Here is a 19,948-nt window from a genome sequence, read left to right as displayed (position 1 = left end):
TTTCCTGTTTAACATTCAGCACTTAGAGGTGCGACCCTTTCAGGATGGAGAATTCTGTAAAGGAACAAGTTGTTCATTACAAGGACTGAGACCTTCGTGTACTGAGACCTTTGTGTGTGCCTGCTTTCGTTTCAGGGTAGTGTCCACGTGCCACTCTATGCTGGTTGGGATTTTTGGTTTATACCTCTTCTTCTTCGATGAAGCTACTATAGCTGATCCACTCTGGTAAGCTGTTTCCTCCCCAGGCTCTTGAGTTGATGCAGGCTTTGCTACTAACTATTAGTAAAAGCCTCATTTACCTTCCTTTAAAACAAAGCGTATCGATTATCCCTGATGCATGCCTTATTAAAGTGCTTATATTCAGTCCTACTTCAGCCAGTTGCACTAAAGTGGTCTCAGATTTGGACACTCATGTTGAGGGCCAGTTCTCTTTCATACTGCAAGTGCTGACTCACGCAGGAGAATGTAAGCACAACAGTGTCTTCCTCGAGCTGGACAGTCACCGCGTAAGATTTGTCTTCAGAATGGCGTGTGACCCATTGCTTGCCAGCAGAGAATTGAAATGGCTCTTACAGATGGCCATGCTAAAGGAATAAACCCAACACTTGTAAATATTTGATGGTTTAGTATATGTAACAATCTAAGGTAACCACGAAGATGCATCTTTCTGAACACAGGTTACTGAGGAAGGCTCAGTTGGTGGGTAGCGAGTGAGACTGGGACGTGACTCTAGCTGTGTGGGAGTTGGGACAGTTTAACCAGGTGCTTTGACCAGCACTACGACAACAACTGACTACAAGGATACCATCCCTGCCATAAGTGTGAAACTATCCCGGCAAGATTTGCCAGCTGATACATTCTCATTTTTATTAGGAAGATGTTTTTGAAAGTGACGCAATTCTAGCCTATTTCATACCTTGACCAGAGTCTGTATTCTCCATCTAAACAAATCAGAGCTTTAATTTCTCCCACGGTTATTTTCTTAACATGATTGTAAACAGAACCAGTCCTTTGAGAAATGAGTTTTATTTAAAAAAAAAAAAAGATGTCTTTCCTTTGTCAAGTTTTGCCTTGATAACTTTAACCTAAAGTAAATTATAAATTTTGCATTTTTTTATTCTGTGATTTATTCCAGGTTTATAAATTTTCCTGGTTTGCATTTATAGCTCGAAATGTATGAAGAAAATGTGACTTTTCTTTTGCATTTTCTCTGCTATGACCAGTTTCATCTTGTGTTAATTTCAAAGCAATACAAGTTACGAACCACACAAAGGACAGTGAGAGATCCATCCCATCCTAGGCAAGCGAGGCACTTAGCAGGTTACATCCTGCCTAGGCTTGGACACCTGGGTTTAACCTATATAAAAGTGGAGTGAAAGATCAGACTCCTAAAGTTGTCTTCTGACCTTTACACACACAGTAGCATGTGTGCGTCTGCACTCACACATGTCATACATGTGTATGCACAGCATAATACACTAATAATAATAAAAATGAATAGAAAAATTGAAAAGAAATACATTGTACTGATATGGATTTGTGACCCCAGTCACAACACCGGGGTCAGATTGTCTGGTTCTGACTATATTCCTGGGTAATAAAACCCTCCAATCCTCAGTAGAGTAATATTGATAAGACAGTGTTGCCTCAGAATCAGAGGGAAGAGAGATGATTTCTTCATTTAATTGAGTCCCTTCTTCTAACTAATGAAGACATTTAAAAAGACCAGCATCTACAATTCCATTTCAGTCCTCATGTGAACAAATGGTATGAAGACATTAAGTCTTTTCGTAAAATTACAGTTTTGTACATTTTAAAAATCATGTGTGTTTATGTATGTGCATAAAAATTATGGTTGTTTGTGCAGTCAGAAGTACTGTCCTGGCTAGCACTGTGCTCAGATGGGTTACAGCAGAGTCCAGAATCGATAGTGAGCCTCCCCACGTTGGCCAGCGGGGCATCAGCTGGTTACATACTGCTTCCTGGTTTAAAGCAGAAACCCTGTGTTATCACCCACGGATGCGATGCCTCTGGGAGGAGTTATAAGCACTCCAGAAAACACACGGTATGCTCTCGGCCATCCTTAGGTGGTTAGTTTTTGACTGCAAACCCCAGTATGAACTGGGGTTTCTTAGATGGGTTCTTAGAAGCCTAGCTTAAGTGCCAAGAATCGATGATTAGTCCTTTGGAAGATCCTGGAAGCTGGCTTGGGCTTAGAGTAGACATCATGGGAAGTATGGGCAACAACCTTCTGATCAAGCATTTCATCCTGTGCACACACTGGTGCATCCTGTGATTTTAGCAGGGGAGTGAACTCAAGATAGCAGGAATTCAAGTTCAAGGTGGCCCTAGCAAGTTTGAGGCCAGCCTAGATCGAATGAAGCCTTGTCTCAATAAGCTGGATGAAAAAAGAAAACAGTCCATATGTTTAGGAGGATAACGTGGGATTGTTTTGTTTTGTTTTACATATGTACAGGGGTGATCCATCACTTGTGAAAATAAATATTTCGACTGCTTCAGGCTACCTCATTTCTGGTACGTGGTAACATTGTTCATTGCTTATTACTTTCTAAACTACTCATGGGACAATGCACAGAATATATTGTTTGTTTTTGGCTTATTTGAAAAATAGCTTTAGGGTTGGGGATTTAGCTCAGTGGTAGAGCGCTTGCCTAGCAAGCTCAAGGCCCTGGGTTCGATCCTCAGCTCCGGAAAAAAAAAAAAAGAAAAAAGAAAAATAGCTTTAAAGGTCTGTGTAGGGAAAATAAAGTGGTGGATGATGGCAGAGCTTTCTAGATCTTAAGGAAGGACATATTTGCAGACTGAGAACCTCAAATAAATGAGGCCTTAACACCCCCCCCCCCAAAAAAAGCAAAACAGTGGTCTCTGTCCTTTCTAAAGAGCCTGTTGGTATAATTGCTATAAAGCCAATGACAGGGCAGCCTGCGCCATAGCCCTTGAAGTCTGTGCCAGTAGTCATGGGCTTTAATTGTTTGGATAAAGGTTTCACATCTATGGTGTCTAGACATGATCAATTACGAATTCCCCTTTGCTCTGTTCCCTTTCTTGCTGGATAGGGTCTTTGGGTCAGCATATTTTACAGTGAGGACAAGGGAAATAGAGAATATGCCATCTTAACTGCAGTTAGAAATGTTTTGGTTTTTCTTAATCTAATGATAAAGATAATCGGTTACAATTTGGACCCTTATGTAAGAAGCCTGTTTTATAATTCTAAACTTACTAAGTCAGTGAAAGAAAACACAAACAAATAGAGTATAGCACAACAGCCATGAGCCAGGCTGAATTGATAGAAAGTTTATGTCATGAAGGTGTGAATCGTGACAAAAACAATTATATTGAAATAAGTAACTCTTATTTAAGAGGAAGGGATAATAGGGAAAAATAGACTGGACTTGGTGACCAATGTAAAATCTGTCAACATCCTAGGGAAGGATTTGGTCATTTGAGCAGACACGGTGTCGTTGACAAGATGACACAATTCCTAGTGTGCCACGTAGGTTAACGATCTTGTCATTGCAGAATAGTAACCCTCAGGCAATCTTTTTTATGTTTCTTTAATTTTGTTTTTAAAACTGGTTGCCCGTAGCCTAGGCTGGCCTCAAACTGGCTATGTAGTCAAGGATAACCTTGAAAGTTTAGATGCCTTAACTTAAAATCTTATAAATGGTCACCAGGCAGCTGTCTGTGGTACTAGGGACCAAAACCAGGGCTCTGGGAATCTGTGCAAGCCCTCTACAGAGCTTCGGCCTCTGCAGCTCCAGAATCCTGTACCAAATGAATTTACTAAGATTCTCTCAGATGAGCAGTAACCCACCAACAAGTGCTTCTATCAACATGCTGCCGAGTAGTCAGAGCTGTGACCAAGTCTGCAGATAGGGAAATGGATGGATTTAGAGAAAGGTACTAGGTGATTCCAGGTAATTGATTACTTCCCCTTCTTTGTAGACTTTTGGATAGTAATAGTTCTTGGTGGTCTTGCTGGTTTTCATTAATGTTTGGCTACACACATTCTCTCCCTCTCTCGTGGGCGGTCAGGTACTGTATTCCTGAATCACAGCATTGAAAAAGGAAGCTAAGGAGTTACAGGTGAACCTTGGCTCCATAGCAGATTGGAAGCTAGTTTAAGCATGTGAGCTCTGTCTTAAAAAATATTATAGAAGACACGATAATTATACCTTTTATTGATACCTTGCCTGTTTGCCTTGATGGAAGGCTAAAAATCAAAACCTTGCATTCAGTTATTTTTGATTGATCATCTCTTCATCTTGTTTAACGCTGGAAACAAGTTCTTTGTCAACACTTTTAGAATTGTCAAATTTAGCTGTTAGTATTGTCAGGTGTTGGCTTTCACTCCCCACCCCTGCCCCACATTCTGAGATGGGAAACTTGCCCTAGCTTGGCGTTCTGGAGCAGCGACAGTGTTGGGGATGAGGCTGGAAAACAGGAGTGAGGAGAGTGAGGAGAGTCAGAGATGTACAGAGAGCTGTGGTGTCAGAATGGACAGCCAAGAGTTAACAGACAGAGAGGGAAATACACTTATGAAACCAAGCAGCAGCTCTTTCTCCAAGGTAACATCTCATTTCTCTTTCTTGCAGATTTATTGATTATACTTTTTAATTGGAAAGTGATCGGAGACAAATTTTTTATAATTCACCATTGCGCAGGACTAATTGCATACTACTTTGTATTGGTGAGTACCAGATTCATGATAGCCTACCCAGCAGACACTGCTGGAGACCAGTTAGACCTCAAACTTAGAGACATCAGCCTGCCTCTGCTTCCTGAATGCTGGGATTAGCACCTGGCATTCTGTAAGTTTTAATTCACAGTGGCCACATTCAAATGCACGCAGGGATCACTCTCAAGTCAACTTACAATAACTAAAACAATGAACTCACATGTGTTTTTCTACTAATACCTATGCTAATTTGTTTAGTTTTGCTCATTTGAGATGGGGGTCTCACATAGCATAGGCTAGCTGAGGCAATCTTGAGCTAACACTCCCCACCCATTTCCCCCTCAACAATTGCACCAAACACATATTAAAAGGAAAAGCCATGCATTACATTACAATCTTGTTAAGCTGAGTTTTAAGGGTCCTGTGCATTTCCCCCAATGCTTTGGGGCTCTTACCTTTGTCTTTTAAGTAATGGTAATGATGATTCACAGTACAGCAATGAGGCTGAAGTTATAATTACAGTATTTTGGTTTTTGAGAATTTCATGTGTGGGTGTACTGTGTGTTGACATCGTCTCCCCCCTCCCTCAGTGCCCCAATCCATACTTCCTCAGCTCTTGACTTCCGCTGCCTTCACCTCTCAGGTGGAAACAGGACAAACATGGGCCACCACTCCTAATTCATTCAGTGTGTCTTTATGTATTCATCAACCAAGCCAGGCAAATGACACTAATTACTTCAGTTTCCACTTAAAAAACCCTAGGACCTCACCTCACAGATGTAAATACTTGTCTTTCCAGATACATTTGTGATTTAACAGCCTTGGATGTGTATAGATTTCTGTGTGCTGTGGTCCCTTACATGGATCTGTAAGCTTAGATAAACTGCTGTTCTGTTTTGTCCTCTGGAATCACAAGCTTGGTAAACGGCTGGCTGTGCATAGATTGGCAAGTTGAATTCTTAATTATATGAGACGAATACTAGCTTCCCTTTGGACGTTCATGCCTGCTTTTAAAAAATCAAGTGCATGCTGATTTAAAGGAGAAATTAATGGTTGTCTTACTTAGTGAGTTGATGAATAAGACCCACTGCCATCTTGTTGTTTTAATGTATTCCTCTCATGTTTTAATATGAACTAAATTCACCTGAAGTTAGTCTGTTTATAGCAAAGCAAAATCCTGGAACTTGCCATCAAGACCAGGCTGATCCTGCCTGCCTGTGCCTCCCAAGGGCTGGCATTGAATAGCAACTCGAGTTTTAGGGCAGAAATCTCAGCTCCTATGGCCTCATCAGGCATTTAATGACACCCAAGGAAAAGATGGTGAAAAGCAGAGAAAGGAGATTTCATCAGTCTGGAGATGATTGATGTCCGGAGTTCATCTTCAGATGACTAACATGAGCCCCAGTTTTAACTAGAGGCAGACTTGGCCCAGGACATGAGGTCGGCACAGGCCATCCTGCTCAGGGCGTGGTCCCTTAGATCACTGTCTCAGATCTGGTCCTTCGAGCTGGTCCAATGAGAAGTTATCCCTGTCATTGCTGAGGGGACTAACCTGCTTCCTCAAAGATTCTCCGGCTCAGGGTAGCCTTGCTTTTGTCATTTCAAAGCACTTGATCTGGTCCTTCGAGCTGGTCCAATGAGAAGTTATCCCTGTCATTGCTGAGGGGACTAACCTGCTTCCTCAAAGATTCTCCGGCTCAGGGTAGCCTTGCTTTTGTCATTTCAAAGCACTTGACTTCATGTCTGCAACTGTTTAAAGCTCTTTTTCTTAAGTGATTTTGTTATAGGAATTAAATAAAGTAGGAGTAGAGGCAAGTTTTAAATACAGACTCTAGTGAAGAAAGTTTGAATAGCAGGATATGGATTTAAGATATTACAGGTTATGCTTATGATTTTTAAACACACATGCATGTATACATATGAGTGTTTTACTTGTATGCATGTATACATACCATTTGCGTGCCTGGTGTTTGGGGTGAGCCCTGGAACAAGAGTTGCAGGCACTTGTGAACTACCGTGAGGGTGCTGGGAATTGAACCCAAATCCTCTGCAAGAACAACAAGTGTTCTTAACCATTGAGCCATCTCTCCAGCCTCCTACACCTAGGTTTGCAATGCCTTTGTATGTGTGTCTGAGCCTGCTGTGTGTTTGTGTGTATATGTGTGTACATGCATGCGTGTTTATGCCTGTGGCGGTCAGAGGTGTTAGTTAGGCTCCACCAGACCTGGCTTTTGTATATACGTTGCTAGGTATTGATTTTAGCTCCTCCTGCTTCGATGGAAACATTTTACTGAGTTTCCTCCCTAGCTTTTGGATTAATGTTTTGAGCACTTTTTCTATTACTTACTGCATTCACTAGATTAAAGTTTTTTTCCTACAAGAGTAGATTAAATCTTGGGAACATATTTAATCTGTACAGAGAGGTAAGCAATGGCCTTTTAAAGTGCCATTCAGGTTTCAGCCCTGAGAAAGGATGCTGGTCAGCAAGGGGAGAGTGACATTATCTCTTACTGTGGGGACATGGAATGATTTACGATTAATGCATTAAAAATACTTATTTTATGTGTGCGGGTGCTTTGTGCCACGTATGTGCTTAGAGGCCAGAGAGAGCACTAGGTTCCCCAGAACTAGAGTTACATGGTTGTGATCCACCACATGGGTCTGGGAATTGAATCTGGGTCTTCTGGAAGAGCAGCAGTGCTGTGAAGCTTTGAGCCAATCCTCCAGCCCCTTAATGCCTTGTTTAAAGGACCTTCCCCTTCCTGTCCTGATTTTTTTTCTTCCTTCCTTCCTTCCCTTCCTTTCTTTCCTTTTTTTTTGACTCCGTGTGGTTAGTGTCCTGTTTACTTAGGATTCCCTGCCTGGCTCGTACCTGTGTCTGATTAGTTACTTGTAAACATGAAGGTCATTGCGGGCACACCGTTCTCAGCTCTGCATCAATGTAGTGTTTTATTATCTATTTATTACACTGGTCTGCTACAGTTTAGGACAAAACTTTGGTTTCTAATGGGTCTTCATGAATTCATTTAGAAGTATTGATTGGAATGTGGTATCTTAGGGGTCAGAAGTTCTGTGTGGTTTCCTTTGTTTAATGATTCACGCCAGTTCCTGCCTTTTAAAAACACTTTAAGGCAATTGTGTATGAAGGTCCTATTGAAAGTGAGAGACTGTTGTGCCACACGCCCTGGACTGGCACTTTGTGATAGGCTCTGAGGATTAGGAAGATATTGGCTCTGTATTTAGCCTTAGTAAAAGTATCCAGGGGCTGGAGAGCTCGTGGCCAGTAAGCATTGGCACCTGAGCGTGAACAACCTTTGTGTAAAAGACGTGGACTTGGCAGCTACAATGCCCTTGGGAGGGCGGGAGGGCGGTGTTCTAGTCAGCTAGTGAGGTATGTTCCAGACCAGTGAAAGACATATGGGGGACTCAAAAAAATAAGGGGGGGACCATGACTGAAGACCTCTAGCTGCCACATGGGTGGACACAGACACCTGCACACACATGCATGCATCATAAATCTTATCTGCATAGCAGTGCCATAAAATAAATACCACTCCCTAGCCTTTTATGGTTAATGGAGTTAGGAAATTCTTAGCTTAAAAACATTTGTTTTGGAGACCGAGTTTCCCTGTGTAACCCTGACTCTCCTGGAATGTGCTGTGTACGCCAGGCTGGCCTTGAGCTCTCAGAGATCCACCTGCCTCTACCTACTAAGTGCTGGGATTAAAGACTGTGTGACACATGCCCAGCTAAAATGATTTTCATAGTGTATTTAACTGTATTCAACACATAAATACTGTGTCCTCCCGTTTCTCTCCATTGGGATAGCCTAGGGGAAAAGTTTAGGAACTGAGTAGGTGGCTCAGTGGTCAGAAACCTTGCTATGTGAATCTGAGGACTGAGCTTGGATTCCCAGAACCACATGAATGCCTGGGGTCTGCAGCAGCCCTCCTGTTAATTCCATCCAGCCTTAGAAGGTCCCCAGAGAAAGACTAGGTGTACACCACCCACTCTTGGGTCCTCTTGAGAACCCCCCTCATGTAGTAAGGTAAAGGGAAAGCAATGGAGAGTGATTTCCACATCAATTTTGGGTCCCCCATGCACAATTACTGTGTATCTGCAGAAAATTGGCATGTGTTTGTTTCCATGGCGTCTTTGAGTTTTACTGCTATGAACAGACACCGTGACCAAGGCAACTCTTAATTGGGGCTGGTGGATAGGTTCAGAGGTTCAGTCCATTATTATCAAGGTGGGAACATGGCAGCATCCAGGCAGGCATGGTGCAGGAGGAGCTGAGAGTTCTACATCTTCATCTGAAGGCTGCTAGCAGAATACTGGCATCCAGGCAGCTATGGTGAGGCTCTTAAAGCCAATGCCCACAGTGACAAACTCGAACAAGGCTACACCTACTCCTACAGGCCACACATTCTAATGGTGCCACTCCCTGGGCCAAGCTCTTAATGGTTTAGTTTTGGATTGCTCCTCAGCAGCTGGAGATAGCGGCCACGTGGCGAGTGGAGCTCTCCCAACAGCCCCTACTTGCAGCATCTTCTCTCCATCTACCCTCTCCACTCTCCCTCATCTTCTCAGCACTTCCACAGCTCTTGATCTCCACAGTCTTTGCTTTCAGGCCTGCTTCTTTCCCTCCCCTCCTCTCCCCTCCTTTCCTCTCCTTTCTTCTCCTCTCCTCTCCTTTCCTTTCAGCTGTTTGTCCATCCTGGAACTCACCACATAGACCAGGCTGGTCTTACACTCAGATCTGCCTCAAGCCACTCTTTACCTTTTCTTTCCTATAGAAGCTGCTGGGTGAGCCTGGAGCTGTCAGTCTTGGTAGCCACTCACTGTTCATGCAGCGAGCTTAGTCTGCCCTCCCTGACCACAAGTGGACAGTTATACCATTTTGGATAATGCTGGTACTCTGCCTCACAGAGGCTGTGCACAGGGGAAAGGCAGGAGTGCCACCTGTGGAGGAAGAAAATGCTGCTTAAACATCCAGGAATAGAGGCACACTGCTGCCATGGGTGTAGGAGGTACCTCCCTACCAGGGTCATCTAGTCCAGGAAGACTAGCATATCTGTGGCTAAGGTTCTCTAAAGCACTGCCGGCAGGATCATTTAAGAACCACCTGAAGCTGACTTTGACAAAATGGAACTTCCTTTGTGGTGGCAGTTTGGGCGGTTCCCTAACTCCAGCTTCTTCTAGTCTCGGGAAAGCATTGGTGGCTGGTGAGAGTCTTCTGCATTCATAAGGGTTGTTAAGCTATCGCTTGTCCAGATAGCCACTTTGGGAACCACTGAAAACGTGGTTAGTTGATTGACAAGCTTCTGTTGCCCCTTGTATTGGTGGATGGAAATTTTCATCGTCACCTTCCCATTCAAGCAAGCTTATCATATGACTCATCTCATGAGATGCCTAGAATTCTTAAGTCCGTAGAGAGGAAATAGATTCCAAGTTGCCAAGAACTGGGCAGAAGGGATGAGGAGGGCTCGTTGTTTCATGGGACATTTCAAAACGTTCTGGGAATGTAGTGCTGTGGTTGTGTGTATTGTCGCTGACTCTACACTTCTAAAACTGCCGTGTCGTCTGTATTATATCACAATAAATTAAGAAAAGAAAGCTTACTTAGGAAAAATTAGGAAGAAGAACTATTGTGCTGAACATATATTTTTAAAGTAAAGCTACATGCCAGGATGACAAACCTAAATGAATAGAGCTTGCATTCACATTTAGACTTAATAACCCGTGAAAGAGAGAGATGCCCCAGTGGTAGTTGACCACATTCCATCAATAGTATATCATGTCTGAAAATGGAGGCTGTTTTCAAATTTGGACTCTGCCAGGAAAGGCACTGTGTCTCATTAGAAAGTACTCTTACTGGCCCAGTCAGAGCACACCCAACATAGCCCCTATCTAGAGTCCCCAATCTTGAATATTCAGAAGGAGATACTCAGGAGAGCAGCCAGTTGACTGGAGAGGCAGGACTAGATTAGGTCTCAGTTGTATTAATTGAAGACCCCAGATGTGAGAGCCTGGACAGCAGAGTGGTTACCGGACACCTAGCTTTGAAATGTCCCTCAAATGTCAAGGGGACTGTGAAGTAGTAGAGAGAGGAGACTTAACTGTGGGTTGATGCAAACATTGCAGCCATAAGTGATGTGAACGTTCATGTTAGAGTGTTTTGAACTGAGAGGGGTGTGTGTGTGTGTGTGTGTGTGTGTGTGTGTCTCTGTGTGTGTCTGTGTGTGTGTGTGTGTGTCTGTGTGTGTGTGTGTGTGTGTCTGTGTGTGTGTGTGTGTAGGGCAGTGTTGTCAAGATGAGGATGTGTATCTTAATGTGGTTTCTACTGGGGAACTAATTCAGAAAACAGCCAGGCATGGTAGTGCATGCCTCTAATTCCAGCATCTAAGTGGTTGGGGCAGGAAAGTAGCAAGTTTGAGCCAGCCTATGCTACAGTATAGCAAGACCCTTTCTCAATGATTAAGTAAATAAATAAGCAGAAATAAGTCAATGACACTGTAGTAATTTAGGGAATGAAAAGATCTTGGGCCAGTTTCTTTTTCCTCCATAGTACTGGCTGTAATTGGTATGTTATTACAGTCTATATAGTGCACATACATACTTTGCTGAATTTTCTGGGAGCTTTTAAGATATGTAGTACTAAATCTGTCCTTTAAAATTCCTCGTCCAGCTGGGTGTGGGGTCCATGTTCTTTAATCTCAGCATAGCACACAGGAGGCAGAGGCAGGCACTTCTGTGAGTTCTGGACCAGCTCCAGCTACACTATGAGATCCTGTCTCAGCAAAACTTCATGGGATATAAAGTGAATAAATAAATTTAAAAAATCTTTGACATTCAGAGAAAAAATAGAGAAGGTTTCATAGGTCAGAAAACATTATGGAGACATCACCCCTTCTCAGGAGATGGTCAGGAGTTGGGCTGGAAGGAAAAGGGGTTCATGGAAGCATGGTGAGCTTGGCAGAAAGAGAGGTTTGTGAGGACACCCTCGTGGGCACACGTTTGGATGGAGCCTCTGAGTGAAGGGTGACTAAAATGCCTCGCTTTTACAGTTCACAGAATGGCTGTGGGATCTGTAGTCAGGGAACTTATGGAGCTGACATGCGTCATGTTCAGCGAGGAAGAAACCAGAAGGCTGGCACTCTGGTACTCATTTTAATCCCAGCACTTTGCCTCTCGAGTTTGAGGCCAGCCTGGTCTGTAGAGTGAGTTCCAGGACAGCCAGGGCTACACAGAGAACAGGTGGGGAAGGAAGGGGGAGGGAAATAAAAGGAGTTGGGAGGAGAGAGAGAGAGAGAGCGAGCAGAGTGGGGAGGATATTCTTAGCAGGTTTTGGGTGCTGTAGGCTCTCTACTGAGTGGTTCTGCCTCCATGCACCTGTCAGGCATTTTCTGAAAGGGGAATTCCCAAAGTGATGTTTCAGGAGTCCTGGGGAGGAAGCAGGGCTTCTCCTGACCCAGCTCTGGAACACAGGACAGAGATAGCACAGTCCTTCATCAGTCAGTCACCTGAGTGGCCAGTGGCAACCGAGCCTCAGAGAGGAGGAAGGCAACGTCAACACTTGCTGATAGGAGCCTGCGTATGTAGAGAGAAGAAATTCACGGTGTCCATTTTCAGAGATTGTTCCTATCGTGGTTGGCCAGTTTTAGATATCATAAAATAGAAAGGGTTTTCACTTGATGCTTCTAGCTGGCTTTTCTTCAGAGGCGAATGAGCTCTTGGTCTCAGAAGCGATGCTCCTATTTAAGGCAAAAATCAGCTCGGGGGAAAATGGGTCAACTACTGCATGAGTCTTTGTGGATATAACAGTCAGTAAGGTACAGGACTGACGTCCTTGGCAGGTGCTGGGCCTGTAGGAAGCAAACAGAGATGTGTGGAGAAAATGACCTGTTAGTTAAGGGACTTGACTACTTTCCTAGTGTAGGAGATCCCCCTGGAGAATATTGTCTGGTATGCGGGGGGGGGGGGGGGGGGTGTTTGTAAGTGATCGTTAACCACAGCAGAGAGAGTTAGCTTCTTGATGTAAAGGTCTTGGACATTGCTCAGTTTGCTGTGTGCTGGAATCCCCTGCAGCCTGTGAGAACTAGGCTGCTGATCCCTGGCTCCAGGGATGTTTGCAATGAGGCTCAAGAATGATGTATGTGTAGGCTCGAGGAGATGGCTCAGTGCAAAGTGCCTGCTGGGTAAACGCTAGGACCTGAGTTTGGATGCCCAGCACCCATGCCAAAGCCTGGCCTAGCGGGGTCCATCCGTTCTTCCAGTGCTGGAGGGAGGGAGCGGGGAGTCAGATCTCAGAGGCAAACCCAGGTTCAGTGAGAGAAGCTGTCTGAAGAAGGAAGGTGGAAGGAACAGCAACGGAAGCTGGTGACATCTGCCTCTGGCGTGGGCAAGTGCACACGAGACCCACGTGCACAGAACACTGACATCAGAGAAAAGAAGCAGCCTGTGTGATGGCTCAGCCAGCAGAGGCGCTTGCCATGCGAGCCTGGGACCTGGATTCCATCTGCAGGTGCCACATGAAGGTAGAGGAGATTTTACAGAGCTGCTCTCCATATGGCTGCCATGTGCACCCTCACATGATCTCACACACACAAATAATACTTTTTAGAAAAGGATTGGTGCAATCCTGAAGTGTATTGATTGTTGAGGACCTGGAGAACCATGGGAAAAAGGACACAGGCTCCATTAATCTCGATCATATTCTCATTCTCTTTCTCCTCTCCTCTCCTCTCCTCTCCTCTCCTCTCCTCTCCTCTCCTCTCCTCTCCCCTCTCTCTCTCTCATGCTTTAATTACTTCTTTATTCGCCTCAACCCCAGAGACACTGATTATATATATATATATATATATAATATATATAATATATATACATACATACATATATATATGTATGTATAACCACAGAACCTAAATGTCCTCCAGTGACCTAGCCCAATGTTCCATTGACTCCCAGGTGAGAATTCAGACAAATGTCCACAGAGGTTACAGCATACATACGGTTCTGTTATATCTCCTATGTGACCCCTTCATAAGGAAGACATTTTATCTCAGGTTTTCATTTTAGTGTATCCTAGAAGAAATCTTGTGTTAACTTGCCTCCACGTTCTTCTTGGGTAAGGACTACACTTTTGTGCCTCTGCTGTTGCTGTCCACAGCTTTTCTCCGTAGGCCTCGTACAATCTTGGGAACAGGGTGTGTGTGTTGAAGGGCTGACAGTAGCTCTTAGTCTTGCCTGTCCTATGCTGTGCATTTTTATTTCTGTACTATGATTTATTCCTGATATGGAGTAGTAATGCAGCATCACCTTATTAAAATATATTTGAAGCCTTTTCAAAAAAAAAAGGGGGGGGGCTATGTATTTCTAGCACATTCCCAGACCCTTTACTCAGGCACTCTGAATAAGAAAGTGAAGATTTGGGGCTGGAGAGATGACTCAGCAGTTAAGAGCACTGACTGCTCTTTCAGAGGTCCTGAGTTCAATTCCCAGCAACCACATGGTGGCTCTGTAATGGGATCTGATGCCCTCTTCTGGTGTGTCTGAAGACAGCTACAGTGTACTTGTATATGATAAATAAATAAATCTTTAAAAAAAAAAAAGAAAGTGAAGATTTTCTTGGGGAGGAGAGAATTTAGAAGGCCTCACGTTTTCTTACAATGTGGACGATGTGCACTTTGGGTGAATATAGTTAGAGAAAGACACTTTTAAGGTGCTATTTTTTACCAATAACGTGAGGTTTAAAGGATATCGTAAATGACATTGTCTCTGGCAGTGATTTGATGCCTTGGCTAAAGGCCACATTTTAACCTGTGAACTATGAATGGAGTTAGAAGAAGTGATCAGTGACTGTTTTCAACCTAGTCTGCTTCCTGAAAATGGGCTTGCCATTAACTGTAGAGGAAAAACTTAAAACTTTAAGACTAAGGCTCTTGCTACCTTATTACTTCACTATGTCTTATGACTTTAGTATGTCTTTTAGAATTATTATTTTTTTAAGAATTCGGGACAGCTGGACAGAGGGCTCAGCAGTCACTGGCTGCCCTTCCAGAGGACCTGGCTCAATTCCCAATATCACATGGCAGCTCATATGCTTGTAACTCAGGACCCAGGGGTATCCGACACCCTCTTCTGGCCTCCCTGGCACCAGGCACACACGGCACACATACAAACACATAGGCAACAAAATATAGATACAAAATAAGCAAATCAGTGAATAAATAAGTAAAAATTACTATAAAGATTTGGCAGTAGCACTTATCTTTTGAAGGCCACAGGAAGTCATTGGGCAGGAAAGTTGACGTACTTTGGAACACCTTAGCTCTATCACACTGGGCATAATGATGTCACATGCTGAACTTTTAAAACACCTAATCCCAAGAAGAAGACCGCTGTTCATCAAAACCAGATTGGAAGAAGAGCTGCCTTTAGCCGAGGGGAGGGAACGATGTCCTCAGTGAGGAGACACTTGTCATGGGTGTTAACGTGGGAGTCCACTACTGTGAGGAGTGGCTGAGCAGACCAGGTGGCCCATACCTGCAGTCCCAGCATTCCCAGGTGAGCCAGGGGGATCATAGATTCAAGGCTTGCCTCTCATGTGTAATGAGAGTCTGAAGACTTCGCTATGGTGTACAGCAAAACTCTGTCTCAAAAGAAAGTGAGAAGGGAGGTGAGGACGGATAGACAGACAGACAGGCACAGCCAAAAATAGAGAGATTGCTGGAACAAAATAAAAGATTTTGCACTTGGTTCAAGTAAGAATCCCATTAAAAATAACTTTTCCCTTTGCATGACTTCTCTTGCATTAATTTACTACAGGGTTTGTAGAAAAAAGGCAGTGAACTTTGGTTTTCTTATTTTATTTGAATTATGTACAATTAAGCAATTATTCTTCTAATCTTTTTTTTTAAATTTATTGTTCTGAGACTCGTTATGTAGCTTACATTGGCTGGAATCTAAATCGGTGCTGGGATAGCAGGTGTGCCAGCATGCCGAGATTTCACCCCTCTAAGTCAAATGCGACAGCCAGTTCACTTTTTTTTTTTTTTTTTTTTTTTTTTTTTTGGTTCTTTTTTTCGGAGCTGGGGATCGAACCCAGGGCCTTGCGCTTCCTAGGTAAGCGCTCTACCACTGAGCTAAATCCCCAGCCCCGACAGTTCACTTTTTAAAAGGCTTTATTGTCTTTATATGTATGTGTCTGTATGTGTAGTTGTGGATATGGAGCATCACGGGTGTGGGTGCGGGAGCCAGAGCCAGGTCCTCTGCAAGAGCGGCAAGCGCTTTTGTCTGCTGAGCCATCTCAACCCCCAACCAATTCTTCTGGACAAGCTCATCTGTACTTTTAACAAGTCACCGCAATTCTTATTAAGAATGCACATAAAATATGCATGAACTTGCAACGTGAGTGGCAGTTGTTTCCTGTATTTTAAAGTGCTTCATGTGCACAAATTGGACAGGTCAGGCTGTTCTGATTTCCATCCTTGTCTCCTAGCTGCAAACGTGACCTCTGTTACATATTAAGTTAAAATTAATTTATAATAAAACAAAAATGAGTGTGACCTACCCATGGGAGACATAGAATGTCCTCCATCCCAGGAAACCCTTCCCATGATGTGGAAATGTCCATGGCAACTCAGATTTACAGTCCCATCAGTGGGACATTCGGGTACAACTGAAGTGGCTGGGACTGTGGGCAGCCACAGCCCCTCTCGAACTTCAGATTTTGGACTGACAGTTGGGGTTTGCATCGAGATAGCACTGGCTTAATCTATAAGTTGAATTTTCTAGAGCGACTATATGTTCTAAGAGTTTACATAATAAAAATGAGATGACCTATGATACCAGAATGCCCAGATATCACTGATGTAAGGTCGCCATTCTTATATATGGAAACATATATGTATATAGGTATATATATACACACACATACACACATGCATGTATTTTTTTTTTTAATATTTATTTATTTATTTTATGTACAGCATTCTGCCTGCATATGTGACTGCAGGCCAGAAGAGGGCACCAGATCTCATTACAGAGGGTTGTGAGCCACCATGTGGTTGCTGGGATTTGAACTTAGGACCTCTGGAAGAGCAGTCAGTGCTCTTAACCACTGAGCCATCTCTCCAGCCCCATGCATGTATATTTGTATGTATATATATGTACGTCTAGGTACATGTATGTATTTATATATAAATATATATACATACATATCACATGACCTGTAACTGAATTACAGAGAAATGCAGTAAAAAGAAATGTAGTAAAAAATGCAGAAAAGAACTGGGGACTCCACATTGGCACAAATTGAATTAAGTTTCCTCCAGCATGTTGAATGTCCTCGTGTCCAGTACCTCTGAAGGTGTACAGGAAATAGGTATACTTGCATACATAATTAGCTAAGAGGAATTCATACTGCAGTAGGAGGGGCCTTTTATTTAATACACCATTACTATGTCCATTTAGAAGAGAGTAATTTGGGACCAGGAATTCTATATGAAGAGAGGAGTTAGGCCACCAAAGTGGAGGAACCATCAGAGGCTGGTAGCAAGGGCGGAGCAGAGAATTCCTTGACCTTCATAGACTATACCTGTTCTCACCTTCCCCTGCACTTGTGCCTTGTGCCTTCCAGAGCTGTGACATATCCTCTTGAGATCCTTCATATCCACCCAGCACTCAGTTCTGTTACAGCCCTCCCAAATCAACCCAGTTTTTAGGAAAGGAGACTAATAGGCACAGAAGGTCATGGGATTCCACACGTCTGGGATGAAATGGGCAGCTACATCTGAACAAGCTGTACCTGCTTCATCTTCCAGAAAGACGTGATGCTCAGTTGAAAGCAGCAGGACCTGAGTTAGCTTGATCATCTGAGATCGAATAAGCTTGCATTTCCTAATTCCAGGGCCGTAACTCAGATTTCTTCTTGACAGAGTGGTTAGGGGGAGGAGGATCCTGGGGCTGAAAAGATTTTTTGACCCCTTATAACATAGACCTGATTCTGTCTGTGGGAGCAGTGATCAGACAACAGGAGTCATGGCAACAACCTGCTTTGAGTGCTTTTGAAAAACAGAATTTCTAACTGAACTTTGCATTTTTGTAAAGATTTTAGACATGGAAAGCAAACTAAGAGTTGAAGGCACATTGTTAACATGCAAATGAGGTGTGGCTCATCTGCATATTTGGCAGGTAGCACACGCACACATTTTGTCACACAAATGTGACACCAATTGTCAGTATGTAAATGTCTTGCCAAAGGTGGGGAAAGGCATTACCTGCTAAGTTCCTTGTACACCCTGTTGCAGCTTCTGATACTGAGGATTTTATAAAGTATTTGATCATGTTTAAATTTCATCAAAACCTGCAGAACCTTTTAATTAAAAAATTAACTTTGTGTGAGAATAAGAGTATCCAAAGACAAATGCCTACACGACAGCCATGCTTCTTGCTAGCCACAAAGATGCTGAAAAGCCAGCTGCTACATACAAACTCATAAAATGAAATGTCGAACAACAGTAGAGTAAGGCAAATATTTGTGGACAGTTTCTCTGAGTGCATTGACTTTGGAGGAGAGAACCATCAGTGTTTGAGTTGTTTGATGTTATATGTTGATTGCAAGAAAAATCATACAATAGTTACTCAACTTTTGAAATCAAGGTAGCTTCAAAGCTTAAATACAAAGTAGGGGATGGGAATGTACCTGGGTCCAGTGCTTGTCTAGCAAGCATAAAAGTCTAGGTTGCAGCTCAGTGGTCCAGTGCTTGTCTAGCATGCAGAAAGCTCTGAGCGTTATAGCAGCACTTAGTATCTGATGTAGAAGCAGGAGGTGGAGCTGAGAAGATCAGGGGTTCAAAGTCATCTCTGATTACCTAGGGAGTCCAAAGTCAGCATGATCTCTGTCAGATACTGTCTCAAATCAACAAAATCTACCAGAAAACATCAAACAAGACTCTGTCATAACTTTTCAGGGAGTCCAGAGGTCTTTAGAGTATGAAGACACAAGATCTATTTCAGCATGGGTGGTATAAAGAATGATCTCCTACCAGCAAAGGACCTATACTAACAGCAGCTGGTCTCTTAAAACTAAGATTTTAGCTACACCGTGGCTGGATGTTTCTCGGGAACCAGAAATTTAATTTCTGTAATTCTAAAAGGCTTGCTGTTGCAGTCAAAACACATTTTTATATCCTAGCATCTTTATTGGGAGAACATGTAACCTGGGCTTGTCACAGTGGAAGGACAGTGGACACTGGACAGTGGACACGGCTGGCTGAGGAGCTGAAACACAAGCCAAAGCTCACGCTTCATTGGAGCATTTTACAGGGTTTGCCCCTCCCCCTTAGGCTGCAGGCTGTCATGGGTAAGGAAGAACTGTTACTGAAAAAGGGAACAGAAAAGAAAAATACCCTGCTGTATAATGAGACAGAAGAAAAAAATTTAAACTTATTCTAGATAATGCTGTTAGTGGTCTTGTTGTGTTTATATTATTCTTAGAATGTGCTGCATAGCCTTAACATAGAGTATACCCTGTTAAACAGAAGTGTTCAACAGGGGTAAGGCTTAAGAACGGTGGTAGGACTGTAAGTGAAAAACAGCAAAGGAACAAAAGAGAAGCCTTTGAGGTACTAATAATTGGCACTGTTATTTTTCACATGTTTCCTGTGTGAATCGTGTAAACACACATCCTGACATCTCACGCTTGCTTTTTAGGTCCCAGTGTTCTGGGTCACCGTGACAAGTTGGCCCATCTTTCACACACGGGGCTCATTTGCCCACCAGCTTGGTCTTTGGCTAGTCCTCCTCCTTTCCTACTCAGACATTCCAATGTCACCAAAGACAACGAACTTGAAAATAGGAAACAGTAGATCCAGTAAAGCAATTCTGTGACCAAGCGCTGAATTTTAAGTCCCCCAAGTAATTGCGTAGATAAGTAGTAAAAAAAAGTTTTCGGATAAAAATCCAATTTTTAATGCTTCATTTTTTTAACTTAGCATGGCATGCCTGGCCAGAAAATAGTTTGCCAAGTTCTGTGTACATCTATTGGATTAGGGGTGGGCAGACTTTTATCTGAGATGTATCATAACTTGGTGACTCCATTTTATACGCCCCCACCGTGTGTGTGTGTGTGTGTGTGTGTGTGTGTGTGTGTGTGTGTGTGTGTGTGTGTGTGGGTGTGTGTGGATGTGGGTGTGTGTGGGTGTGTAGGCACATGTGTGGAAGTCAGAGAACAAATTACCCCCTACC

At 43.2% G+C, this 19,948-nt stretch overlaps 1 protein-coding gene across 11 annotated transcripts in view; it reads left to right on the top strand.

Moving 5' to 3' along the window:
- Tlcd4 (TLC domain containing 4) overlaps positions 1 to 19,948 on the top strand; it is a 75,272-nt gene that overhangs the window by 44,322 nt on the left and 11,002 nt on the right. For all 11 annotated transcript variants that reach the window (XM_006233252.5, XM_039102803.2, XM_006233251.5 and 8 more), the window contains 3 exons: positions 136 to 225; positions 2,477 to 2,535; positions 4,617 to 4,711. In XM_006233252.5, coding sequence (XP_006233314.1) covers positions 136 to 225; positions 2,477 to 2,535; positions 4,617 to 4,711 — 244 coding nt within the window. The remainder of the gene's footprint in view (positions 1 to 135; positions 226 to 2,476; positions 2,536 to 4,616; positions 4,712 to 19,948) is intronic.

Source organism: Rattus norvegicus, chromosome 2 (assembly GCF_036323735.1).
Source record: "Rattus norvegicus strain BN/NHsdMcwi chromosome 2, GRCr8, whole genome shotgun sequence".
Taxonomy (NCBI): domain Eukaryota; kingdom Metazoa; phylum Chordata; class Mammalia; order Rodentia; family Muridae; genus Rattus; species Rattus norvegicus.
This window is presented reverse-complemented; position numbering and strand designations above follow the sequence as displayed.